The following is a 15,468-nucleotide window of genomic DNA, read 5'->3' on the forward strand; positions in this document are numbered from 1 at the left end:
GTGGGTGTGATGGAGAAAGAGAGAGGCGGAGAGGAAAAGGCCCGGCCGCCGAGCCCAGCAGGGAGGAGCCACGCAGGGAGCGGCCCACGGGTCCTGGAGCGAGAGTGGCTCTGGTGGCCTCTCTCCCGCTCCCTACCACAAAATAATCTCCTCTTTCAGGCTTTTTCTCTTCCTATCTTCATTCCCTCCATTTTCTTTCTCCCAAGCCTTAGCCCCAGGTCCACCAATGACCCGTAAGTGGAACACCAACTCTGGAACATCGTCTGTCCTGACTTTTAGGTCCATGGATGAAACTGCGTGGGAGGGACCTCACGTGCCTGGGACGCTGTCACTTAGGGCTTCCAAACTTTCAAGGCTTGGATGGAAATGGAAAAAAATCCTAGAAAGATACAAACACACAGGATTTTTGCACATATTCTTCAGGGTTTATGGAACTGCTGAATTCTGTCGACGACCCACTGCCCCTCCTTTAGAGCCTGGTGTCTGTGGCACAGAATAATGGGGTCTGTGTGTGGGCATGGACGTCCATCAGGCTTGGGTTTGAGTCTTTTCCAAACTGGTTTTGCTTGTGAGCAGTTGGTTTGGACAAATAATTTAAACTCAATTTCTTCATCTCTGCGATAAGGAGAAGAGGCACTTCACTGTACAGGGCCGTTGTGAGGATGAGACAAGACCACATGTGTCTAACACCCCAGGCACAGTGCCTGGCCTGCAGCAGGCAATCAGTAAATGGGGTTCTCCTGCCCCAGGCTTCCTCTTTTCAGCATCTTGCTCTGTCACCCAGGCTGGTCTAGAGCTCCTGGGCTCAAGCAGTACTGTCATCTCAGCCTCTAGAGCAGCTGGGACTGTAGGTGTGCCATGCCCGGTTTCAGCTTCCTCTTTGAGCATTCAAAGCCCTTCTGTTCCCTGTGGCCTCTTGTATTTACTCCATTTCCGAGGGAATCCAGATTCCTTTAGCCAGCTGCTGTGGTCATCGGTAGTCTAGGCTAAGCAGCTTGTCCAATCTCCTGCCCTCTATTCCCCTGCAAGTGTGTCCCTCACCAATCCAACCCATCTGGTCATCTTACAAGCACCCGAAGGACTCCCAGGGCCCCGAGTCTCAGTGGCTTGCTCCCTGCTCCTCATTATTTATTCCTCAAGGCCCAGGGAAAGTCCTCACCTCCTTGAAGCCAAGTGCCTGCCCCCTTCTCCACTCCAGCCTTCTGGGTGTGTGCACCACTGCACTGCAGCTCCTCAGGGCAAGAAACAATCCATGCTCCTTACAACTGCAGCACAGGGTCATGCTGGGGGAGCCAATGCCTGGCACAGTAAAGATAGCAGCATGGGGGTGCCAGAGGGGCAGTGACCTGCCTTCCTCATAATGCATGACATGGTCCCCATCTCTTGTGAATGGAAAGCGTGTGCTTTGAGCTTGGTTCTCTGGGGTGGAGTGTAGGGACGAGGTGAATCTGCACCACCCACTTTCTCCCCAGTCCATACACTGGGCCGGGCACATGCTGGCGGGGTCAGGGGCAGACTCTGTTGCTGTGGAACATGGTAGATCTCCCTGCACAACTGTGGACGTCAGCAGACTGACAGCTTCACAGAAAGTGGTCACTCAGCCCGTGTCTCCCTGGCCTGTGCAGAGAGGATGATTAATGGTGAGCTCAGAGTAAAATACAACACAGCAGATGGGTATTCGGTAAGAAAATGGCAGTGTGGATTGGAATTCAGAGGGCCCAGATGTGGGCAGGCACTCAAGGAACCAGGAGGCCCAGATGGTGGGATAGTAGGGACAGGGGTGGACATCACAGTCAGGGGAGAGAGGCAGGAGGAGGAATGTGGCCACACCACCAACATGAGTGGGTGGCTGGAGACCTGGCGGGAGGCTGGGAGAGACTGTGCCTCTTTCAGGTCAGCTGTCCTGGCCAAAGTCTGATGGTAACCAGCAGGAATGTGAGAAAGAGAACAGAGAAACTGTCACTGCTGGTTGCTCAGGGAAAGAGCCCTGGTGTCCTGCCTCCTCCCACCCACAATCTAGTCCCCAGGCTCTGCACTCCTTCCTGCTCTCTGCAGCCCACCTCGCTGCCCGAGCCTCTTCCCGCTGGGGAGTGCAGACTGAAGGCTTAAGGAGGCCTTGGGAGGGATACACGTTCAGAAGGGCAGCATCACTTGCCACTTTAAATGCATCCCTGTCTCACATTTGTGTGTGTGGCGTTTGTGTGTGTGGCAAGGGAACAGAGGGGACTCTACTGGGATCTGGACTGGAGACTAAGGAGGGGAGTGAGCTGTGGGGTGAACCCATCCTGTTTGCCTGCCTGTGGTAGGGCTGGATGCCTGTGCTAAGGGACTGCACCCTTGTCCCATTTAATTGTTCTGATAATTTCCTGTTTGAGTTTCACAAATATCTTACAAGGTACGAATTGTTTAAAATATAGTATTTCCATTTTCTACTAAGTATGGTGGCTCATGACTATAATCCTAGCACTCTGGGAGGCCAAGGCAGGAGGATTGCTTGAGCTCAGGAGTTTGAAACCAGCCTAAGAGTGAGACACCATCTACACACACACACACACACACAAAATTAGTGGGGCATGGTGACAGGTGACAGTCCTATAGCCCCAGCTCCTCTGGAGGCAGAGGCAGGAGGATCACTTAAATTTAGGAGTTTGGGGTGGTGCCTATGGCTCAGTGAGTAGGGCGCCGGCCCCATCTACCAAGGGTGGTGGGTTCAAACCCAGCGTCGGCCAAACTGCAACAAAAAATAGCCTGGCATTGTGGCAGGCGCCTGTATTCTCAGCTACTTGGGAGGCTGAGACAAGAGAATAACCTAAGCCCAGGAGCTGGAGGTTGCTGTGAGCTGTGACGCACAGCACTCTACCGAGGGCAACAAAACGAGACTCTGTCTCATATAAATTAAATAAATAAATAAAATTAATTTAGGAGTTTGAGACTGTTATGAGCTATGATCATACCACAGCACTATATTCAGGGTGAGAGACTGAGACTCTCCAAATAAATAAATAAAATTAAACATTGTAGGGATGAGGAAATTGAAGTTCAGAAAAGTTTGGTGAGTTGCCCAGAGCCAGGGGGTTAAATGGGACTTGAACCTATGTCATCCTCATTCTAAATCCAGTGTTTTTGTTTGGTTTTTGTTTTCCCCAAAACATCAGCTCTTTTTTTTTAGAGATTTTTTGTTGCAGTTTGGCAGGGGCTAGGTTTGAACCCACCACCCCTAGTATATGGGGCTGGCGCCCTACTCACTTAGCCACAGGCACCGCCCCACATCAGCCATCTTTTTTTTTTTTTTTTTGAGACAGAGCCTCAAGCTGTCTCCCTAGGTAGAGTGCTGTGCTATCACAGCTCACAGCAACCTCCAACTCCTGGGCTCAAGCTATTCTCCTGCCTCCGAAAGTAGCTGGGACTACAGGTGCCCACCACAATGCCTGGCTATTTTTTTGTTGCAGCTGTCATTGTTGTTTGGTGGACTTGGGCTGGATTTGAACCCGCCAGCTCAGGTGTATGTGGCTGGCGCCTTAGCCACTTGAGCCATAGGTGCCGAGCCACATGTCAGCCCCCTTTAAGAGAGGACTGTCCCATCATCACCTCTGTCCATGCCTCCCAGAGCCCCTCTTCCTTCCCACTCTCTCCATAGAGACTATTACAAATTGTTGGTGCTGACTGTCATCATAGCAGGGCAGTGGGGAAAGTTTTCAATTAGCAGTAATCACATCTTGGCTAAATCTCGCTGGCTACCATACTGCCACTGCACAAAGCTCCCACTGCCATTTGAATGCTGCCAGCAAGTCAAGGCTAGACTAGATGGTGGCCACTAGCTGCATGTGTCTGTCCACGTTGAAATTAATTAAAATTAAGTAAAATTCAAAATTCAATTCCTCAGTTGGTTCTCTGAGTCCCATGTGGCCAGTGACTACCTTATTATGATGACCGCTCTGACAGCAATTCCAGAAAAAGAGTTCCCAAATTGCTTTGAAGGGTGGACTAGGTGCTGGTGTCGGCACATAGCTTCCCAAGGGGAGTACCAGGAAGGTGACTGCAGTGACATTCAGCAATGAAGTATGTAGCACTTTTTCTAGGATGAGTTCTCAGACTTATTTGTCCTGCAACCTCATAGATAGCACGGAGAAGGAACGTGTCCATGCTCGTGCTGAACTAGAGTTACAGGAGGGTCAGGAGGCAGGGAGAGTGGGAGAGACCAGCCCCAGGGCTCCAGGGACAGAGCTGCCTTTGTGAAGAGACAGAAACTCTGATGAGTTGGGGTGAGGGGAGCAGGGGCTCCCCAAGGCAGCCATCTGCTCTGGGTCAGGGGAGGAGAGGGCCGCTCCACTGATTCCCAGCCCCTCCCTCCGATACTGATACTCCCGCAATACTAATGAGAAATTAATTGGCTGAGGTGGGGCCAAAGCAGGAGGGAGGGAAATGCAGCGGAGGAGAAACCGTCACCCTCTTAGCCCACTGGGGCTCTGGCCTTCCAGGCCTGCTGTGCACCCTGGGGACCCAGGAGCCTGCCTGGCCCTCCTTTTCTACCCAGTAGGAGCTGGCTGCTGCTTCCTGCTCACTCACTCAAGCCAGGGGCCACCACCTCTCCAATTAGCCTTATTAGCCTCTTGCTCACCCTCTGAGGTCTGGGTCACCAGCCCAGGGGGAGGGACTGCGAGTGGCCTGTGAGTAACCAGGACCTAGCTATGACAGGGGTCCCCAACCCAGCCTGAACCCCAGGCTGAGCCCCAGCTCCCAGCACCTCCACCAGGAGGGAGAGGTCAGGAAGCTGGTTTTGGGAAGCGAATATCAAGTTTCACTCCTGGATGGGACACATGCTGGGTGTGTGGCTGCCTGGTACTTGGGTAGCGACAGCAGGAGGGCACTGGGGCAGGGGCAGTTCTCACATCTGAAGGAAGAAAGTGAAGGTAGAGTGATGGGGTCCCAAGGGTGGCAGCAGACAGGGGTGGGGGGCTTGGATGGGGGGCTTGCTGGAGCAGACCCCCAAGTGTGGAAGGGAAAGTTGAAATGCCCCTGTCTGCAAGTGGAGACAGGGTGGGAGTTGACAGGCCAGATCAGGGAGGCAGAAGGATGAAGGGAGCCAGGCGACTGGGTCCCGGGTGAGAGTGGACGCCCCAGAGTGGGCAGAGCGCCTGGTTCCAGGTTAGGCAATGAGGAGCCGGGGCAGGCCAATCAGGTGACAGGATGGTAGGGCCCATGGCCGTGGGTACCCACACTGCAGCCACCACTGCTGCTGAGTAGGCAGATGCTCCAGGCTGATTACTGTAGCTCCTCCTGGCCACACCAACTTCCCCCAGGCTCCCACCCCCTCCGCCCCTCCCTCCCTCCCCATAGTGACTCCTGCCCAGGGAATGTCCAGCCCTGGATAAAGGACCCGGGTGTCCACGAGCTGCTGTCAGTCAGAAGGCCACTCACTCCAAGATGAGCTCCTCTTGGGCACCCCATTCGGGGCGTGTGGGTGGGCTCAGGATGAAGGTGCTGCTGCTGGCCGGTCTCCTCCTGCCAGGTAGGAGGCTGGGGCCCTGGGAGCAGGAGGGAGGTGGGAGAGGGAGAGTCCAGGAGAGGACTTGGCAAGCGGGAAGGGTAGGGGCTCAGGGAGCTGAGGTTTGAGTGTGGGAGCTGCTCCTCACTGCCCTGTCACCTCAGGCAAGTCACTTAAACCTTCTGATCAGCCTCAGTTTCTGAAATTCTTTTTTTCTTTTTTTTTTGGCCGGGGCTGGGTTTGAACCCGCCACCTCCGGCATATGGGGTTGGCACTCCACTCCTTTGAGCCACAGGCGCCACCCAGTTTCTGAAATTCTAAAATGGGATTAATAATAACACCTAGCTCTTGTCTCTCTGTGTGTCTCAAATTAAATAATGTATGTGACAGGTGCTTTGGAAATTCTGGAAGGTTATATAAATGGTGGTGCTGGTGGTTATTATGATTGTTATGGGTGCACTAGAAGAAGAAGACTGGGCATTTAATAATAATAATTGCTACCATTTTTAGGTCCCCTTTTATGTACCAGGCACTGCTCTAAGCACTTTCAATCACACCTTAGCATTTTTGATCATTATAGGAATTGTATGGCAAAAAAAAAAAAAAGAATTGTATGACAAAGCTTTGTTATTCCCACTCTACAAGTGAGGACATGGAGTCTTGGAGAGGTCAGAAAACTAACTGGCTCAAGATTACGCATTAGGAAGCGGTAAAGCCAGGATTCAAACCCTAGGCGGGGTGACTCCTGGACCTGTGCTGTTAACCACTGTGCATTTACAGCCCTTGAGGAATTTCTGTGACATACCCTTTGTCCAGTGGGTGATGTCTGGGGGAACAGAGGAGGAGGGGGGAACACCTGGTGAACTGTGCAGAACTTATGCAGGGGGGTGGGCAGGGGTGTGGTCTGGTGTGGACAAGCACACAGAGAGTTCCTTCCTTCCTTCCTTCCTTCCTTCCTTCCTTCCTTCCTTCCTTCCTTCCTTGCTTCCTTCCTTCCTTCCTGTTTTTTTGTTTTTTGAGACAGAGTCTTACTATGTCACCCTCAGTAGAGTGCTGTGATGTCACAACTCACAGCAACCTCAAACTCCTGGGCTCAAGCGATTCTCTTGCCTCAGCCTCCCCAGTAGCTGGGACCACAAGTTCCCGTCACAATGCTGGGCTAGTTTTAGAGATGGGGTCTCGATCTTGCTCAGATTGGTCTCATACTAGTTAGCTCAAGCAATCCACCCGCCTCAGCCTTCCAGAGTGCTAAGATTACAGGCATGAGCCACCATGCCCGGCCCCCTGAGAATTTCTTTTTGAGGAGAGTACAGGGATGCCATAGATTACAGAGGTCTGGTTGTTGGTGAAGGGGTCAAGGATGAGTGGCTGTAATAAACTATAATGTCTAATGCTTTATGTTTTTTCCAGCATCTTCCACATAGATGCTATCCCTTAGTCTTCATGGTGACACTGCAGGCAGACCTGACCTCTCTGTATGAACTAAACCTCAGAGAGGTTCACTGACTGTGGCTCCATCCACACCACTTGGGACCTGGAAAGTTTGGAGTGGGCAAAAAGAACTCAGGGGAGAGAGTTGTGGAGGAAGGATGGAGTAAATCGGGCTGGGGATTAAGAGCAAAGCTTTGGTAAGAGAAGCGGTGGTCCCACATCCTCCAGGGGAGCAAAGGCAGCAGCTGTCAGATGCAGGCCTGGGTTGGGGCAGCTGCGCGTGTTCTCTGGCTGGGTGGGGGAGAGATGGAAGCTGATATTGCTCAGGAGCCCTTGGAGCCTCGTGGGGTGTTATCCTGGTGCTCTGGGCTGGACCAGCAAGGGCAGGGTGGCTCAGGGTGCGGTGTCCTGTCACACTGGTACTGTCAGGTTCTTAGCAACAGATCATGACCCCACATCCTGTCCCCCACCCAGCTGTACTGCCATGGCTGAGACAGACAGGAAACAGAGTTTCCATCCTTTACCCAAGCCCGCACTCTCATGGGCATCTGGTGACGGGGACTCAGTCCTCAAGTACCCTCTCCTGTATATCAGCCCTGCCATAGTTCTCTTTCCCTTCTCATCCCTCCATTGTTTTGCCTTTTGTTTTCTCCTTCCCTTTGGTTTCACAGTCTGGCCCAGGGATGTCTCCCTCAGGATTTAAGCTCCTCACTTCTCAGAGCCTCAGTTTCTCCACTCTCTGTCACTTTAGGTCCCTTCCTTTAGACCTACTTGCTCCTGCCACTTCCCATTCGTGCTTGTCTCCAGTGTCCTTAGAGGCCTCCTACTTTGAAGCCTCGTTTTCTGTTTTTCTGGTAGGTGTTTGTTCCCCTTGCCCCACAACAATGAAACTCCCTTTATTCAGCCGCCTCCATTCTCCCTCCTTTCTCCACCCTACACTCTCCCTGGGCTCCTCTTAGGAGCAATCAGAGTGGTGGATGGCTGAGACTGGGCTGAAAGGCAAGGAGAAAACCTCTCTGGCCCTTACTAACCACTGCTTCACTCCCCAGGGACCTTGGCTAAGAGCATCGCGACCTTGGATCCCTGTAAGGATCCCACGCGCATCACCTCCCTTAACGACCCCTGTCTCTCTGGGAAGGGCGGCTCCAGTGGCTTCAGCAGTTCCAGCAGCTCCACTTCCAGTTCCAGTGTCTCCAGCGGTGGCTCTAGTGGTTCTGGCACCTCCAGTGGTGGGTCCGGCGGGTCCGGTGTCATCCAGGGCAGTTCTTCAGGATCTTCTTTAGTTAAGCCAGGAACAGGATACTCTCAGATCAGCTACTCCTCCGGATCCGGCTCTAGTCTACAGGGTGCAACTGGCACTTCCAGTGGTGGGTCCGGCGGGTCCGGTGTCATCCAGGGCAGTTCTTCAGGATCTTCTTTAGTTAAGCCAGGAACAGGATACTCTCAGATCAGCTACTCCTCCGGATCCGGCTCTAGTCTACAGGGTGCGACTAGCACCTCCCAGTCGGGAAGCAGCAGCTCTCAGTCAGAAATCATCAGCTACCAAGTAGGGCATGGCTCTGCTCTACCAACCAACCCTGGTTCTTCCCAGTCTGGAGGAGGCTCTTCTGTCTCCCTAACCTCCAGTATGTCCAGCGGCAGTAGGCAAAGCGTCAGCTCCAACCAGCGTCCCTGCAGCTCGGACATCCCCGACTCTCCCTGCAGTGGAGGGCCCATTGTCTCGCATTCTGGCTCCTACATCTCCAGCTCCCACTCAGTGTCAGGGGGTCAGAGGCCTGTGGTGGTGGTGGTGGAGCAGCATGGCTCTGGTGGCCCCAGAGTGGTTCCAGGTTCCCCCTGCAGCACTGGTGGCCTTCCGGGGAAGCCCTGCCCCCCTATCACCTCTGTAGACAAATCCTACGGTGGCTATGAGGTGGTGGGTGGCTCCTCTGACAGTTATCTGGTTCCGGGCATGACCTACAGTAAGGGGAAAATTTACCCTGTGGGCTACTTCACCAAAGACAACCCCGTTAAAGGCTCCCCAGGTGTCCCCTCCTTTGCAGCTGGGCCCCCTGTCTCTGAGGGCAAATACTTCTCCAGCAATCCCATCGTTCCTAGCTCCAGCATCTACCCATCGGGAGCTTCCTCTGCTATTGTGTTCCAGCCAGTGGGCACTGGCGGGGTCCAGCTCTGTGGTGGCTCCACGGGCTCTAAGGGGCCCTGTGCCCCCTCCAGTTCCAGAGTCCCCAGCAGTGCTAGCATTTCCAGCAGCTCCAGTTCATCCTACCATCCCTGTGGCGATGCTTCCCAGGGGCCTTGCTCCCCTCCAGGCAGTGGATCTTTCAGCAGCAGCTCCAGTTCCCAGTCAGGTGGCAAAATCATCCTTCAGCCCTGTGGCAGCAAGTCCAGCCCTCCTGGTCACCCTTGCCTTTCTGTCTCCTCCTCAACATTGACTGGGGGTCCTGATGGCTCCCCCCACCCTGATCTTTCTGCTGGTGCCAAGCCCTGTGGTTCCAGCAGCTCTGGAAGGCTCCCCTGCCGTTCCATCCGGGATGTCCTGGCCCAGGTGAAGCCTCTGGGGCCTCAGCTAGTTGACCCTGAAGTTTTCTTGCCACAGGGAGAGGTACATGACAGTCCATGAGTCAGCTTTCCCATAGGTGCCTGCACAGGCACACATGTACACACCTCCTCCCTTCCTAGCAGGGAGAAGTCCAGGGGCCCAGGAGAGGTCTCCCTCCTCCCAGGACGGCTGGTCTGCCTCCTCCACACTCAGTGTTGCAAACTCTCCCATGTCACTTCTTTTTTCATTTCCCCAAAAGGGGAGACTCAAAACCCCTGTCCTCATTCTCCCCCCACTTCACTGCAGTACCCCTTCACATGTCCTTTGCTATTTCTTTGAGAGGGTCCATGACTAACCCCACCTGCTCAGGCTCTTGACTGGAAAACCCCTTTAAATGCTCCCAGAGCACCTCTGATGCCTGGAAAAGTTATCTCTTCTACTCCTCCTTTGCCAAATAAAGCAAAGTCAAACCATTATCTGAAAACATTGACCACTTTTCATCAATCTCTCTTTGCCATATGGTCACCCAACCCAAAATGCCACTGGGCTCTCACTCCCGATTCCACATCTGCCCTCCATTCCAAGAGCTCACCACACCCTCCGAGATCACCATTTCCAAACACCCTATGTCTTTCAAGGCCTCCACGTCAGCCCCCTTCCTGCAGCCACTTCCTCTCCCTGCTCAGCTGCTGGGAGAAAAGGGCACCCTCAGAGGCGGGAGCAGGCACCCTGCTCTCTCTGGATCCTGGGCAGACTGCTCAATAAACTGTGTGGACAAAGTGCAGATATTTTGCCTTGTTGGAGTCTTGCGTCTCTTCTTGGAGCCTGGTGGTGTTCCTCCTATGCCTTCGGAGGTCCCTGTATCCCTCATTTTTATTCATGAGTTGGCCCATGTTTCTCTTATACCTTATCACTCTTCCCACAAAGGAGGAAACAATAAATATTTGTTGAACTGAAAGCAGAGGACACCTGGTCTCCCAGATCCTTCCCTCTATTGCTCCAGGAAATCCACTCTCTCCCCACTCCCCCTCCACCCCAGGTCCTCCCGTCACCTTGTATGGAGCCTTCACTATTTCCACCCCCTCCCACCCAAACTCCTTGTTCTCTCCCATTAGTGTGCCTCACCTTCTCTCAGGGAGTCTGGAGCCTCAACTTCCTGGGTTTCTGGGACACCTGGAACGCTGGGAAGGCTGGGCACAACAACACTGACCAGATTCCTGTCAACTGAGTGGAAGTCCATGTGGGTGTTTTTCTGGGAGCTGGGGGTGGAGACAGCAGAGAACAGAGAGCTGGGAGTGGGGCAGGGCGCACAGCCAAGTGTGGTGACTCATGGCTTGTGGCAGAACAGAGCCACAATATCTTTTCCACCTGCACACTCTTGCCTCTGCTGGGGCTCCAGGGTGAGAGCTGTGGGTGACATGGCTCTTAGGTGAGGGGTGAGAAGGTGGGGTACTCCATGGAGAAGAGGAGGTGGCCTCCATGGGAGAAGAGAGAAAGGGGACAGTGAGATGAGGGCCACGGGATGCACATCCTGGAGACAGGGGAGTGGCTGAGGCTGGGGACATTCTCAAATCCCAAGGAGGGCACAGTGCTGTCCCTGTAGGAAGGGCCCCACCTCTGAGCTCAAGCTACCTCTCAGAGCCTACGCTTGCCAGCAGAGGACACCCCACACACACACTCCACACCTAACCCATTCTTTCCTGTTGGTATGGTGTCAGCTGGCCCTGAGTTTAGAGCTGTTGAAATTCCAAGTCCAGAGCCTGCATAAATGTATTAATATTGACCAGAAATGACCTGGCACAGCTAGGCCAGCCTGTAGGGTTGACTGAAAACACAGCATGCCTCCAAAACAGTCCTGTTTCTGTCACCACAGTTGAGCCACCTTTGGCTCAGCATCTGACCCCTGGACTATCTATAGCCAGTGGCAGGAATTGAGGCCAGCAAAGGCTACATGGATGGGAATTTCAGGAAGGGGTCAGCCCTCTGGTGTGGGGCTTCCTTTAGTCTCTGGTGTTCTCTAAATTAAAAGCTTTTCCAAAACCAGCGGGTCGCCCAAAAAGGTCACGAGGCTCCACCCATTGGCCAGTACTGAGGAGCGCTCTTCTTGTTCCAGCAGGAGCCAGCAGGGGCTGGGTGTGGAGACAGAGCAGCACAGTCAGCTAATGTCAGCTCATGGCTCATGTTTAGACTTCAGGCAGCCAAGCAAGCCTACTCTGGGGACCTCCCAGAACGAATGGAGAGAACAAAGGCATCAAAAACCTTTTATTAAAAAAAGGACAACTGGATGGAGTTGAAACACATTCTTCTTAGTGAAATATCACAAGAATGGAAAAGCAAGTATCCAATGTACTCACACTAATGATGAAGCCAGTAGGTGATCTAACACATGCCCACACAAGAGAAAAAACTCAATTCAATTCAAGATGGGGGGAGGAGGCAGGAGGGAGAGGGAGAAGGGAGGGGATTGGTGTGCTCCCATTTAATGGGCACAATGCAAGGGTATATGGCACACCTCCTGGGTGTGGGACACAATTACAACAGGGACTCTACGTAACAAAAGCAAACATTGTAACTTAATTGTACCCTCACATCAATCTGAAAAAAGAAAAAGAGATCATTAATTAAATATTTTCAAAAGAAAAAAAAATGCCAAACAAGATGGGGCGCAGTGCTCATACCTGTAATCCTAGCACTCTGGGAGGCTGAGCCAGGTGGATTGCTTGAGTTCCAGACCAGTCTGTCCAAAAACAAGACCCTGTCTCTACTAAAAATGAAAAACTAGCCTGGTGTCTTGACAGGCACCTGTAGTCCCAGCCACTCGGGAGGCTGAGGGATGAGGATTGCTTGAGACCAAGATTTTCAGGTTGATGTGAGCTATCATGATGCCAGGGCCCTCTACACAGGTGACAGAGTGGGACTCTGTCTTAATAAAAATGTCAAACATATTTTAAAATAGACAAGATAGACAAGTTAATGAATCCCCATTCTCCCATCACTAAGCTTCAACAATGATCAAATCATGGACTTTGACAACCACACTTAAATTCCCTCCTCTGCTGTCATTTGTAAGCAGCCTCTTTCCCTCAATATTTCTTACACTCTGGGGGACATGGGACCATCTGACCATCTGTGGTAGGAAGAATGGTGTCCCCATCCCAACACCACCAAAGATGACCATGTCATAATCCCTGGAACCTGTGAGTATGTTAGGTTATGTGGCAAAGGGAAATTAAGGCTGCAGATGGGATTAAGGATATTAGATGTCTGGCTTTAAAATAGGGAGATAATCCCAGATTATCTGGGTGGGTCCTGGGTAATTATGGGGGCCTTAAATGAGGATGTGGGAAGCAGAAAAGGAAGTCAGAGTGATATAACACAAGAAGAACCTGCTCCTTTTTGCTTCGAGGATGGAGGAAAGGAATCATGAGCCAAGGAACAGGGGCAACCTCTAGACCAGTGGTTCTCAACCTTCCTAATGCCAGGGCCCTTTAATACAGTCGCGACCCACAGGTTGAGAACTGCTGCTCTAGATGCTGGAAAAGGCCAGGGAAGGGAGTCTCCCTAGGGCCCCAGAAAGAAGCAACCCTGCTGAGACCTTGGTTTCAATCCAGTGAGATCCATTGTGGACTTCTGATCTCCAAAACTGTAAAATAATAAATTCATATTGTTGTAAGCCATTACGTTTGTGGTAATTAGTCACTACAGCAATAGGACATTAATAAGCCATCATCTCATAAGGATAGGAAACATGTCTCCCTCTAGACCTAGGTCTCACGTAGGAGCAGCTCCTCAGATGGGGGTCACTTCTGTACCCCAGAACTCCTGCAGGTTGAGGTGCAGGTGAAAGCCATATAGAGATGGACAAGAAAGGGGTGCTGGGAGAAAATGATCTGGATCCCAAACAGAAAATAGAACCCAGTGTTTCTATAGAGAGGCCACGCAGAGATTGCAGCCCCAAGGTAAAGAGATGCAGAGAAGGGCAGGGCTGGCAGCCAGGGATAAGCTGTGAACCAGGACAAGTGGGTTGAGCAGGAAAGGAGCCAGGGCGGGGATGCACCCAGCTTCCTCTGGGACATTCAGGAGGCACCTGTTGCCAAAGACCGTATCAGGAATGAGGATGGAATGTGCAGATTTATTGTCTCCACAACCACTGGCCCAGCCTGTTTCTGCTGTCCCCCACCCCACTATCAGGATAAAGGGCCAGCATCCTGGGGCTGAAGGAGATGCTGGGGCTGAGCAGGATGCAGGGCCGTGTGGTAGGGAGCTGGGCTCCCTGGGGCCTGATTCTGGTCTGTCTTCATCTCCCAGGTATCGATGCTGTACCTGACCTTGGACAGGAGGAGACTTGGATCCTCTGAGGAACTAGAATTAAGAGAAGGGGTGAAGGCAGGAGGGTGCACATTGGGGTCCTTCAGGGGAGTCAGGGAATCAGAGAATCTGGGAAGGGAAGGTGTGGGGACCAAACATCCAGGGGTGGGGAACCTGCAGCCTTGGGGCCACAATATGGCCTTCTGGATCCTGAGTGTGGCTTTTTGACTGAATCCAAATTTTATAGAATAAATCCTCTGTCTTCCCCTTCCCTTCAGGCCTCTTTGCTCGGAGCATCAGTGCAGCAGAGGAAAAAGTCCCCCAGAACTTAGGGACCAACTTGCCTCTGATTGGACAACCTCCCTTGGCCAGCTCTGAACATCCTCAGCACGGACCAGACCCAAGGTCTAATGATTTAGCAAGGGCTCCCCAGAAGCTTGATGCTCCTCTATTCAGCCGCTTCCAACCTGCAGGGGGCTCTGGGATGCAGAGGTGGCCTCCATCTGGGGGGCTGCCTGCTGTGGATTCTTGGCCCTCTGAGGGTCCCTGGCAGGTGATGGCAGCCGAGGCTGACAACGGTCTGGAGGAAGCGCTGCTGGAAGGACCAGCCTACCTCTCCAATGCTGCTGTCCCCTCTCTGGGCAGCGGCCCCATGCCCGAGGAGTTCCCTGTGCACCCTGCAGGCCCCTCACGGGAGGCTGCTCTCCTCCACCAGGACTTGGAGTCCAGACGGCCACCCCGTTCCAGCTCCCTAGGAGCTCAGGGAGAAATCCTCGCCAGGCGCCCACCCTGGTCTCTCATCCACAGGGTTCTGTCTGGTCACCCCTGGGGGACACTGAGTCCCACTGTGTCCTGGGGAGGTGGAGGTCCTGGGACTGGGTGGGGAACGAGGCCCATGCCACACCCTGCAGGAATGTGGGGTATCAACAACAGATTCCCAGGCACCAGTTGGGGGAGTATTAATCGCTACCCGGGTGGTACATGGGGGAACGTTCATCTGCTCCCAGGCATCAGTAGTCAGCTTCCTCCCAGAGTGCTGCGCCCTCCTGGCTCTTCTTGGGACATCCCAGCTGGTTTCTTCCGTCCTCCCAGCCTTGGATTGCAGTGGGGGTAGAGCACCGCAGAGGGAAGCCAGAAGCTGGGAGTCAGAGGGAGTCCTGTCCCTGCCACTTCTGGTTGGAGCCCAGTGGAGGTCCAGGCAGCATTTTCCCAGCATTCTCCTCGCTTCCACTGCCTCCCCTGCTGCCCTGTGCTGACCGCCAATAAAACACAAGCAGTTACTGAATTTGCTTTTTCTCCATGTCTTTCTTTCTGGGTATAAACTGAAGGGAGTTTTGTCCATTCCCATTTTCCAGCCATCCCCATGTCCCTCTAGGGCCCCCTGCAGATGCTCTCATGCTGTCCCCATCCTTTGCAAAAGATCCAAAGTCCAGGTGCTTCAGGGTGGAGTCTCATGGTCTCACTCGGGCCAGATAGGACAGCTGGTTCCAGAATTGTCCTGGAAGCTGAAAGGGGAAGGAAGTGAGGCAGGACTAATGGGAATGGCACCGGTGGCCACAAGAAAGGATGAGGTCCCAGAAGGCCGCATCAGGGCAGGTGGGGTAAATATTCCGCTATTCACAGAAGCACAGATTCAGGTGGCATTGTCTACGCTTCACTTATCTTTCTTCCTCAGAAAGACGCGCTTCTTAGAAGTGGGAGATGC

At 53.0% G+C, this 15,468-nt stretch overlaps 2 protein-coding genes and 1 pseudogene across 3 annotated transcripts; 2 read left to right on the forward strand and 1 right to left on the reverse strand.

The window, feature by feature from the left end:
* Positions 1-3,628: 3,628 nt before the first annotated feature.
* LOC128594975 (uncharacterized) lies at positions 3,629-3,760 on the reverse strand (annotated as a pseudogene).
* A 1,597-nt stretch (positions 3,761-5,357) lies between these two features.
* CDSN (corneodesmosin) lies at positions 5,358-10,407 on the forward strand. Its single transcript, XM_053603483.1, has 2 exons — positions 5,358-5,509; positions 7,966-10,407. The coding sequence occupies exons 1-2, from the start codon at positions 5,425-5,427 to the stop codon at positions 9,534-9,536; spliced, it is 1,656 nt and encodes a 551-aa protein (XP_053459458.1). The 5' UTR covers positions 5,358-5,424; the 3' UTR covers positions 9,537-10,407.
* A 3,288-nt stretch (positions 10,408-13,695) lies between these two features.
* Positions 13,696-15,042, forward strand: C9H6orf15 (chromosome 9 C6orf15 homolog). 2 transcript variants are annotated; one of them, XM_053603152.1, is made up of 3 exons: positions 13,696-13,763; positions 14,042-14,555; positions 14,771-14,831. In XM_053603152.1, exons 1-3 carry the CDS (start codon positions 13,697-13,699, stop codon positions 14,778-14,780), a joined length of 591 nt encoding a protein of 196 aa, XP_053459127.1. In that variant the 5' UTR covers position 13,696; the 3' UTR covers positions 14,781-14,831. The 2 variants fall into 2 exon arrangements, with proteins under 2 accessions (XP_053459127.1, XP_053459126.1); XM_053603151.1 differs by having other exon boundaries at positions 14,042-15,042.
* The last annotated feature ends 426 nt before the right edge of the window (positions 15,043-15,468 follow it).

Source organism: Nycticebus coucang, chromosome 9, assembly GCF_027406575.1.
Source record: "Nycticebus coucang isolate mNycCou1 chromosome 9, mNycCou1.pri, whole genome shotgun sequence".
Classification (NCBI taxonomy): domain Eukaryota; kingdom Metazoa; phylum Chordata; class Mammalia; order Primates; family Lorisidae; genus Nycticebus; species Nycticebus coucang.

Bases quoted from the DNA above. Each gene is read 5' to 3' on its own strand.
- CDSN (XM_053603483.1), top strand. From the start codon at position 5,425: ATGAGCTCCTCTTGGGCACCCCATTCGGGGCGTGTGGGTGGGCTCAGG. The intron at 5,510-7,965 runs GTAGGAGGCTGG...TTCACTCCCCAG, and splicing joins GGCCGGTCTCCTCCTGCCAG to GGACCTTGGCTAAGAGCATC.
- C9H6orf15 (XM_053603151.1), top strand. From the start codon at position 13,697: ATGCAGGGCCGTGTGGTAGGGAGCTGGGCTCCCTGGGGCCTGATTCTG. The intron at 13,764-14,041 runs GTATCGATGCTG...CCTTCCCTTCAG, and splicing joins GGTCTGTCTTCATCTCCCAG to GCCTCTTTGCTCGGAGCATC.